Here is an 11,866-nt window from a genome sequence, read left to right as displayed (position 1 = left end):
CACAGTGATCATAGCCAGTAAACATCTCAAGAGATCTCCCCTTCAAACTTCCAAACAAGGAAAACAATAAAAACCTGGGGCCAACTGAGAACTGTTTTCTATACACTAACCAACTCAGTGAGAGCCTGTCTCTAAATAAAACACAAAATAGGGCTGGGGGCATGGCTCAGTGGCCAAGTGCCCATGAGTTCAATTCTTGGTACCCGACACACCCCCAAAAAAATCTAACTCGCAAAAATGTAGCATTGTTATTCTCTGTTGGTCACTTTTGTTCTTTTCTTTGGTCTATTAGGTATCTTGCTCCATATTGCCAAGTTTTTTAATGACCACCATAGGAAGAGGATGGGCCATAGTCAGAAAGCTGGTGACAAGAAATGTTACTACTAACTCCCTTTTCTTCTTTTATCCTGAGCTTCTGCCTCTCCCCAGTACCTTCCACAGAGCTCCCTTCACATCCTTGTTCCTTAGGGTATAGATCAAAGGATTGAGCATGGGGATGATTACAGTGTAAAAAAGGGCAACAAACTTTCCCTTACTCTCAGAGTAACTGCCCATGGGTTGAAGGTAGGTGTACATGCCTGAGCCATAAAACAGACAAACCACAAAGAGATGGGACCCACATGTCCCAAAAGCCTTCCTGCGTCCAGCCATTGACTTGATCCTCAGCACTGCCTGAGCAATGTGTGCATAGGAGCCTAGAATCAATGCTGCAGGAATAACAATGATTATGACTCGGGCCACAAACATCTTGGCCTCTGTGCCTCCTGTATCCTCACAAGCCAACTTCTGGAGTACAAGCATCTCACAGAAGAAGTGGTTCAGGTAATGGAGGCCACAGAGAGGCATGGCCATCATGAGGCTTGTCTGAATCAGAGAGTTCGTGAGGCCTCCCACCCAGGCAGCAATAGCCAGGGACTGGCAGAGAAGGGGGTTCATGATGGTTGTGTAGTGGAGTGGACGACACACAGCAGCATAGCGGTCAAAGGCCATCACCACCAGGAGCACACACTCAGTTCCACCCAGGGAGAGGTAGATGAAGAGCTGAGCCACACACCCTCCATAGCTGATGGTCCTGTCGAGTCCAGAAAGATTGATCAGCAGCTGGGGCACAGTGCTGGTGGTATAGCAAAGGTCCAGGAAGGAGAGGTGGCAGAGGAAGAAGTACATGGGCGTGTGCAGTCGAGGATCCAATTGTGAGAGAATGATGATGGTGGTGTTGCCAAAGAGGGTTAGGGAGTAGAAAATCGAAATATAGATAAAAAGGATGAGTTCCAGTTGAGGCCAATCTGAGAAGCCCACCAAAATGAAGCCCTCTCCAAAACTGGTGTTGAAACTTCCCATATCCTTTTACCTGCACGAATAACAGAAGACGATATAATGCCTCCTATGAAGAACTTGAATTAAAGAGTCACTTCACAATTATCCCTCAGTATTCCAACACCAAGGTTTTCATAATGTCAGAGAGATGTGTTTAATATATTTGAAATTGCAACTGCTGATGCTTATAACTATAATTATTGCAATAAATAATAAAACCACAATCCAAATGGATTTCAACGTGATGAAACCTAGACATTTAAAAAATAAATGGACACTTTAATAAACAAAATCATGATATATATTGAAGTGGGAGAATTGAACTTCCAAATCTCAGTAGAACAAATGCAAAATGGAGGATTCGAAACCTGCAAACTTAACTGCTATTTGTAAAAAGTAAAGGACATCCCAAAATAGCAAAAGCATTTCTTAGAAAGTACAATAAAGTTTTGGTATCATACTTCCTGTTTTAATTTTTTTATTACAAAGCAAAGGTGGTACTGGCAAAAGACACACACACACACACGTCATGGTGAGGAACCCCTGTAAACCAATTCAAAGCCAGACTCAAGAACTTAGTGAGACCCTGTCTCCAAATCTTAAAGTATAAAGGGCTGACAATGTAACTCAATAATAGAATTCTCCTGAGATTAATCCCATTCCTGAGTTCTATCCCCAGTACTACATACAGAACAATGAAACATAAGACATGACCCAGATATAAATACTAATATATAGGTTAATTTTCCACCAGAGGAACAAGAAGCAACTATGAAGATAGAATAATCTCTTCCATAAATGGCTGGGGAAAATGAACTTAAACACCAAAAGAATCAAATTTACCATACACAAAAATGATTCACATTGGATATGACTAGGATATCCTGCCATTTGCGATGACATGATGAATGAAACTGGGGATATTATGTAAGGGAAATAAGGCAGAAGCAAAAATAAAAAATTTCATGAAATAATTTACATGTGTGTTGTAAAAGTCAAGTATACAGACCTAATAATTAAAACATGGTTGCCTGGAATGAGATGAGGGAGCAAATGTGGGGTAGAAAATACTTAAAATAAAAAAGGATAGAGATATAATGACAACATGAAGAATATAGGTAATAAAGGTGTACTAGATATGAGATTTGGGAAAAATGAGTAGACTAGCTTCTCTTGCAATGTAAACAAAGAAAATGAGAAATTGTGTGATGGTGTACAGTTTAATTTGCTTCATGAGAGTAACTATTTTACTAATATTTATCATACATGATAAAATTTATTTTTAAATGAAATAAGAAAAACATGCAAGGCAAAGATGAATTGGAGAGTAGTGAAGCAAAACGTCAATATAAAAGTCAACAGAGCCTATATTAGTCAACTTTTCATCAGGATGACCAAAATTCCTAACATAGACAACTTGGAGGACAAAAGATTTATTTGGGCTTACAGAGGTTTCAGAGGTTTAAGTCCATGGTCAGCTGACTCCACTGCTCTGGGCCTCAGTTGAGGCAGAACATCGTGGAGGAAGGACCTGGTGGAAGAAAGCTGCTCAGCTCATAGAAGCCAGAAGCAGAGAGAGAGAGAGAGAGAGAGAAGGTGCCAAATACCAATAGAGTCCACAAGGGCAAGCCACCATGACATCCTTCCTCCAACCATGCCCCACCTGCCTGCAATTTCCACCACCTCTCAGTAGACTCTTCAAATTATTCAAATTATTAATCCATCTAGTACATTAATCCACTGATGAGGTTACAGCCATCAGGGTCAATCACATCCTAAAGGTCCAACGCAGGATAATTATTGCTTTTCCTACACCCTTTTAAACTCTTCGATGCATGACTCTTCTGTACAAAATCTCAAACCAAAAACTTGTCTAATGAAGCCCTGCCTCATTTCCTCATGCCAATTCTCTTGTCCGTTTATTTCTGTCTGCTCCTCACATTCATCTTTACGTGTCCTGCATTCCTTGAGTCATCATGTATGTATCTTTAACTGAAGAACGCACTCTGTACAGTCTACCTACCTAACTACAGGTTAACAAATTCTTCTGAAAAGAATAAGATGAATATGCAAATGAATTATACCAAAAATTCAGTCCTTCTTAATGTGTCTTTAACATTCCCTTCTCTATTGGCTCTTTCTCAACAAAGTAATGTATGAGCAAGTCTCTTCCATTTGAACATATTTCTTTTCGCCCTGTGTCCCCTTTTAGTTACTGCCTTTTATCTTTCTTCCTCTTCATCGATTACTTTACTGAAAGAGTCGTCTCCACTCAGTGTTTCCACAACTTCCCTCCCACTCAGTCCTCAACCCACTTCTATATGGATTCTGTCCTCTCCACACTGTACAGTAAAACACAGTAGGCATTTTCAGTACTCTTCCTGGTCAAGAATTCTACATGTTGACTACTGTTCATTTTACACAAAACCTCTTCCCTTATCTTCCTGGACATCTTCCTCCTTCCTTGGTTATTTCTCAGTCTTTGGTGTGCTCCTCTTTCTCTGTACATCTCTTTCACAATAGGTTTCTCCTCAGGGTTCCACCCAAAACACCCTTCTCTTACCCTTCTAAAAACCCTTACTAGAAAATGCCATTCATTCCATAATTTGCATAATTCAAAAAGTCACCGTGTAGGTAACACTCCCAAACATTCAGACTTCCATAATCCATCTGTACTAATTACACCTTTTCATTTTATGTATTTCTAATGCTTTGACATTTGGGGATCTGACTGACCATGCACAGACTACCCCTTTCAGGGATAACAATTCCTAAAGATAGTAAAAGAATTTCTTGAAAGCAGACCTGCATGTGAAAACCAATCCAGAGCTCAATTCCAAGTTCCCCCTTTATTCGGCTTCAATGAGGCTCTCACACTTTGGGCCATTATGCACCCATCTTGAACAGCTGAAGGTCAGTTATCAGACAACTCTTTATATCCCAGAGAGTGCTAAGAATATTCAAACTCACCAGTTTAAGCTTGCTTACCCTTACCTGCTTTGTCCCATACTGAAAATACTTTGTGCTTCTCCAAAAGCCAAAATTAGGAAGAACTAGTGAAATTTCTAAGAAAGCAACATAAAGAAAACTTGGAAAAAGTGAAGCACACTAAACATACAGTCCCTGGACAGGAAGTGACATTCTGGTCACTTGAAAGTTTCCTCTTATTCAGAGGCTGGAAAATGTTTCTGCACTACCTGGATTATAAATTGGATGCTATCAATCATCACACAAAACCCTGATAGTCTATATTTTCCTACTCTTAAGTTATCTTGTTTAAAAATTTAGGGAGCTGGTATGGTGATTCAGGGGTAGAGCACACGCCTAGCAAGTGTGGGGCACTGAGTTCAACCCTCAGAACCACATAAAAATAAATAAAATAAAGGCTTTGTGTCCATCTATACAAAAAATTTAAATTAACTCTTACTCCTATTCCCATTACACCAAGCATTTTTGACATTTGCATATCTGATATTGTTGATTGTCTGCATTATAAAGATCAGCAATTATCTGTGTTCACCTGTTTTTGTGCCTCATACAGAATCTGTGTCTGTGCACAATCTCTGTAAATAATAAACTCTTCTTTTTTGCAGTGCTGAGAATCAGACTTGTGAATATCGCCTACATTCTAGGCAAGTATTCTTCTACTCAGCTAACCCCTGGTCAATAATAAACTTCTTCAGATGAAAAATCATGTACTATATCCTTCTAATTTACTAATTTAACGATATTATCTGACTATAATAGACCCACATTAAAAACAAAATATTTAATCTTCTGTACATAAAACATGATGTTCTAAAAACTCTTTACTGTAAGATTACCTTCATCCATCCTTCAATCTGAGTTGATCTTTCCTTTCTCCAATTATGATTGCACATGAAGATCTCCTGTTAGTTTTCAGAGATTTAAACTCACTACAAAAACTAGCCTTGCCACCAAAGAGTTCTTCTCCCCCTTCTCCATCACAGTTTGCACTTCTATAGACACATTTCTCATCCAACTTCATGATGCTCACACTAGTTAACACAAGATCTCCTTCAATCACCGAGTAAGTAGGGCAATCATCAAGACTCTTTTATTAAATCCTCCATAATAACACTAATTTTTTCCAGGTAGAACCAAAAAAAAAACCACAGCTGGGGTCCAGTCAGCTGATTGACATTCAAAGGCTGAATTTAACAAATTTCTTTTTAAATTCTGACTCCCCACACAGCATTGTCTCTAAATATGATAGATTCTCTCCAAACTTTCTTGATTAATTTTCAATAATTCTAACAATAACTCAGTTCTTGGTCTCTGGGTTCTGATGTCTTTACATGATAGAGCAATACCATCATAGGTTTGGAGTTTTGGAAGAGACTGTGAAGCCAGAATAGCACCCCGAGTCAGTTCACACCCAGGAATCTATCAAAGAAAACTGTTCCATTTACCTCTCTTGATTCTATTGCCTTCAAGATGATGTGAGACCCATCTCACACTTTGGCATCTAGAGATGGGAAAGATGTGTTCCTCTTTGGTCCTCACTTCATCTGTGGAGTGAGTGTTTACACCAGAATATTGTCCTGGATAAATCACGCTTTCTCCCTCAACAGAGGAGCCTGCTAAGGCTCAGAACCTAGGAGCAGGAAGCATCTTCCCAGTGCACTCTGGTACAGTCACCTTAGCCAGCAGGGAACCAGAAGAAGCTGGTGTATTACCAGACCACCTCCTGACCTCCCACAGAGGAGAATTGGCTGAGAACTACCAATTCTCCCATGGGAATACTGGCACAATCTATTCAAGAGCAGTGGAGAAAGAATTGTTTACCCAGATTGGCCTTGGAGACCTCTGGGCCCCAATGTGGCAATTATAACCAACTGACTGGCTCAAGATCTGCCATGCAGTCCTCAGCTCTTTCTACCCTCACACTCTGCCCAAACCAAACTGATGTATCCAGTGTGCTCAGAACACCACTTCTCCCTTGCTCATCATGGACTCTGTAGCCTGGGATTCCTCCCATAGGAGGAATAGGTCTCCAGTCCTAATAGCTCTTCAATAAACCAAATTTCATGTCTCACTTAGAGACACCATTGTCACCACAATCGAAATGTTTCTTTCTCTGCAATTTTCATCACATGTTTATGTCTCTTTAACATGTATCATGAATCCATAATACAAAATAAAAAATATTTTCTTCATGAAAATTGTGACGCTTTAAAATCTCTTTCACACACTATATACTCAATGTATTAATAAAACTTATTATGTTCACCCTGACATTGTCCACAACAAATTAAAAAATTAAATGTGTTCCTTTATTAATTCATTCCACAATCATTGTTGAGCAGTGCACACTGGCCTAAATGCTTGAGAAATAAAAATCAAGGTTCAGAATTTATCTGTAGCCATTTAAAGGCATATGTGATGCAGAGGAAACAGCTCTGCCATAAATGTGTGACCTTGAAAAGCTATCTTGACATGCTTGAGCCTCATCATTAAGATGATGTTAATGTGGCCTATCCTGTACCACTGTTTGTACATTAATGACACAACATATGTGAGGTGCCTGGTGTGTGTCAGACATTCACTCAGTGGTAGTGGTATTGTTTAACAAACATTATTTTGTGCCTTCTCTTTTTTATGAAATAAATGAAGAAAATATGATCTCTGTCAACAGGGAAGCCCACAATCTTGCAAGAGATGGACATCGTCTGAAATAATTGCAAACAAAGTAATAAGTTCTAATTGTCCACTCTTATTCAAGAGAATATAAAAATAAAGGGAAGTATTTTTAAAAATATTACCATGCTGGGTTTTACTTTGTATGCAGTCAAGAAAATGCCACAAATGGTTTTCATAGTTATGAAAGAGAATTACTTTGGTAAAATCTGGGGAAAATCTACCTAGATGAACTGCTTTTTTAAAGAAAAAAAAATACCTAAACTGTATATGCTTCTAATGATGCGCCAGGCACCATCCTAAGAATCTAAGCTTGTTGCCCAATTAATCCAAATAATAACTGTGGGTGAATTATCATTCCTTTTCTACAAAAGAGGACACTGAGGCAGAGGGTTCAAGAAAGATTTTCAAGTTTGCACAGCTATCCTTTGCCTGTGCCAGGCTATCCACCCAGGCACGAATGAACTAAGCAGGTTTACAGTGTTGATTTATTTCTGAAATATATAAATAGGGGTATCCACATGTGTGTATATGTGTGGCTATATAAGCATAAAGAAAAGTATGGAAAGATTCACATCAAACTGTTCATGGTTACACTGCTTATTAGATGAAAGGTGTTGAACATGAGAAGGGAGTGTGTGTGATGAGACAGAAGTCTTGACTATAGTAACTCCAATTTGTAAAACAGCCATGCCACCTAGAAAGGTTATGACTGGGGCAAGTTGTTTTTCCTTTTGTTGTGGAAACCCTCAAGAACACAGAACTGTTTAACTGGGCTCTATTTCTGTAACTGGGGTAACTGGCTTATTCTGATTGGCTAAACCTCCCACCACCTGACTGCAATCTGCGGCTTCTGTGATTTCGCCTGCTTGCATTGGCTAAACCCCCTAACATCCCTTTGTGGTTTTTTAGCTTAAAGATGAGGCCAAACTGAAGGGAGTATATCACTCTGACTATCTTGCTTTTAGAGAGTAGAGTGTCCACCACTGGCCAGCAATAAAGACTTAAATGGAATGGCAATGTGTGGTCTGAGAGTTATTTGAGGGTCTCAGTATCAGTATAACATGTGGAGAGTAATTGATTTTTCTTCATACAATAATGGTTTCCTTTACTATATAATTAGTATACATTACTTTCACACCCTACACATTTAAAGTATGAAAATTGATGGTTTTTATTACATTCCCAAGGTACCCTTGTGGTCTCTTCTCAAAGATTTTTTTTTTTCTCAGAGCAGGGATTGAACCCATGGGTGGTTAAACATTGAGCCACATCCCCAGCATTTGCTAAATTTCTGAGACTGAACTTGCAATCCTCCTGCCTCTGGAGCTGTTGAGGATACAGGTGTGTGCCACTATACCCAGTGCAGGATGTATTTTATGTTGTGCATATTAACCTTCATTGATTATGCACATTGCAAATACCTCCTATAATGTGTGTATTCTACATTTTATTTAATCCATTCATCTGTCAATAATGGGTCAACAATGGGTCACTTCCATTTTCGCTATCATAAATAATGTTATATAAATATAGATTTGATAGTTCATTTAGAGCTGGCTGCATTAAGAATAACACAGAGAATTGGGAAAGCATTATTTCTGAATGTGTCTGTAAGGGTATTTCCAGGGTAGATAGGCATGTTAATCAAGGGATCAAGTAGAGAAAATCTGCTCTCATTCTTGAGCAAGCTGTGTCCAATTAGCTGGGAACCAGGCTAGAACAAAATACCTGAGAAAAGGTGAATTATTTTCTCTTTCCTAGAAGTGAAACCCCTAATTTCTCTTGCAATTAGACGTCACAATTCGAGGTTCCTCAGCCTTTGGACTCCAGGACTTTACCCTGGGGGTTGGGGGCCCAGGTTCTCAGGTTTTCAGCCTCAGATGATAGTTACAACATTGGATTCCTTTTTCTGAGGTTTTTTAGACTTGGACTGAGCCATGCTACAAGCATTTCAGGATCTCCAGCTTGCAGGAGGCCTGTGGGGCTTCTCAGCCTCCACAAATGCATGAAAAACTTCCCCTACTGCCCTCACGCCTCTTTCTCTCTCTGTAATACACCACACATTGTTGTTGTCTCTTTACACAGCCTTAACTAATATGATGGGTATATTTCTTTGAGAACCTGCTTTCCAAAGTATATATACCTAGAAATAAAATGGCTGTCATATGGTATTCTATTTTTATTTACTTTTTTAGGAAACTCTGTGATGTTTTTCACAGAGATATAACATTTCACACTTTCCCCAAGAGTATGCTAGGAGTTCCAATTTCTCCACATTCTCAATAATACTTGTCATCTTTGGATATTTCTTAACAATATTCATCCTAAGGTATGAAATAAAATATCCTTATGGTTTTGATTTACATTAGCCTAATGATTATGGATTTGAACAACTTTTTGTATGCTTAATGGCCTTTTTATATCTATTAAACTCCTTGGCACATTTTTAAATTGGGTTACTTTGGTTTTTGCTGAGTTGTAGGTGGTCATTATATATTATGGATAGTAACTATTATCAGATATGTGGTTTGAAAATACTTCCTACGAATGTTGATTTTGTTTTTGGTTTTAATTTTGACGAGGTCCCTATTTTTACTTTTATATCCTATACTTTTGGGTCATATCTAGGTTTTCCGAAAAGAGTTTTATAGTTTTCCAATTTATGTTTAAGTATTTCATATATTTTAAGTTATTTTGTACATATGGCATAATTTAAGGACCTGAATTCATTCTTTGTCATGCAGATAGCCAGTTTTTCAAAACTGTTATGTTGAAGAGACTGTCCTTTCTCATTGTATCCATTTTGGCATACTGTTGACCTCTCCTACCTCCATTCTTCCTAACCTTAGTCTTTCTCTATTACAAGTTTGTTCACAGAAAACAGAACTCGCAGCATGTTATACTAAGTGTTATATCTAGGATTTCAGAAGTCTGGTTCCAAACTTCACCCTACATTTGCTATGTGTGCTTGAATATGTTACTTAAATCCATTGATCCTTAGCTTCATTGTGATTAAGCCAGGAAATAGCAAAATATCAATATAAAACAAATAATTTTTATAATGCTGTTATAGGAATAATGACAATTTATGCAAAATAAATTTGCAAATAATGATTGTTATTGGAATAAAACATGACTAAACCAACTAAAATTCAAGAAGACTGTAATGAGTTTTTAATAAACATATCTACACTTTTTTATATGAAACTATCATTTAGCACATGCAATAAAATAATAGTGATGGAAATGTTATTCTGCCATGCAGACAGACATGTTGAAAACTGGAAGAGAGAACAACGTAGAAGTAATCATTCACATACATATTGAAATTGTATTTAGGAGTCTTTTCCTTTGATTGTTTTTATTTATTGAATAACTATTAGAAATAAATGTTTTTTCTACATAATTTTCTTCTGCCTGCCAAAGTACCACAAGAATATTTTTTAATTTTAATTTTTTTTCCTCTTAGGTCATTATTTGTACTCATTTCTTCTTTATTCTCTTCTGTCTTACATGGAAAATTTCTTTTCCATGACCCAAAGCAGCATGACTGAGATTCTTGGTGAGGCAAACAAGATGTTCCTCTCTCCCTTTATTCACTGATGACCAATCAATATTGCATCTTTCTTCAATGGATAATTGACACCAGGTCTGAAATTTACATGCCCCCATGAAGTAGTTTGTTAAACATTATTTGCTCCAAGTATCATAGAAAGGGACCCACCGTAAAGGGACATTTATGATAGACCCTGAGATATGAATGAATATGGCCAGAGTCACAAATAACTAAAAAATCAGAGTGAACTCATATTATGGTTTGGATGTGAGGTGTCCCCCCAAGGCATGTGAGACAATTCGAGGTTTGAAGGGAAAACTATTGGGTTATAGCCTTAACCTGACGGGTGAACTAATCCATGATAGGATTAACTCTGTGGTGACTAGGAACAGGCGTGTTGTGCTAGGAGGAAATGGTTAATTTGGGGTATAGCTATGGGGTATATATTTTGTATCTGGAGAGTAGAGTCTCTCTCTCTCTCTCTCTCTCTCTCTCTCTCTCTCTCTCTCTCTCTCTCTGCTTGCTGATCATCATGTGAGCTGCTTCCCTCTGCCACACTCTTCCACCATGATGTACTGCCTCACCTCAAGTTCTGAGGAATGGAACCAGCTGTCTATGGATTGAGACCTCTAAAACTGTGAGCCCCTAAATAAACTTTTACTCCCCTAAAATTGTTCTTGTCAGATCCTTTTAGTCACAGCAGCAATAATTCTAACTAAAACAACTAATAATGCCATCTCTACAGCACCACATTGGTATCCGCTGGAACAATGTGGTCATTCTGAACTGATCCTTTCCTGACTCTCAGACATGCCAAGAACCCAGCCTCATTCTGCATAAGTGGTCAAGTAATAGTGCACCCTATTCCCATCTCATTCCCTTAGAAAGTGGTGATACAAATCAGCACTTACTCCCCACTGCACAGTGATCATAGTAAGTAAACATCTCAAGAGATCTCCCCTTCAAACTTCCAAACAAGGAAAACAATAAAAACCCTGGGGCTAACTGAGAACTGTTTTCTATACACTAAGCCACGCAGTGAGACTCTGTCTCTAAGTAAAACAACAAAATAGGGCTGGGGGTGTGGCTCAGTAGCCGAAGGCCCCTGAGTTCAATCCCTGGTACCTCACACTACCCCCAAAAAAATCTAACATGCAAAAATGTAGCATTGCTTTTCTCTGTTGCACTTTTTTGTTCTTTACTTTGGTCTATTAGGTATCTTGTGTCATATTTCCAAGTTTTTTTTAATGACCATCATAGGAGCAGGATTGACTCCATAGTCAGAGAGCTGTTGACAAGAAATATTACTACTAACCCTCTTTTCTTCTT

At 38.3% G+C, this 11,866-nt stretch overlaps 1 protein-coding gene across 1 annotated transcript; it reads right to left on the bottom strand.

Moving 5' to 3' along the window:
* Nucleotides 1-402: 402 nt before the first annotated feature.
* Nucleotides 403-1,341, bottom strand: LOC114080239 (olfactory receptor 2Y1B-like). The gene has a single exon (XM_027921817.2). It carries the CDS (start codon nt 1,339-1,341, stop codon nt 403-405), a length of 939 nt encoding a protein of 312 aa, XP_027777618.2.
* Between the last annotated feature and the right edge of the window lie 10,525 nt (nt 1,342-11,866).

This window comes from Marmota flaviventris, chromosome 5, assembly GCF_047511675.1.
Source record: "Marmota flaviventris isolate mMarFla1 chromosome 5, mMarFla1.hap1, whole genome shotgun sequence".
Taxonomy (NCBI): Eukaryota; Metazoa; Chordata; class Mammalia; order Rodentia; family Sciuridae; genus Marmota; species Marmota flaviventris.
This window is presented reverse-complemented; position numbering and strand designations above follow the sequence as displayed.

Excerpts from the sequence above, each read along its gene's own strand:
- LOC114080239 (XM_027921817.2), bottom strand. The coding sequence starts at position 1,341 with ATGGGAAGTTTCAACACCAGTTTTGGAGAGGGCTTCATTTTGGTGGGC.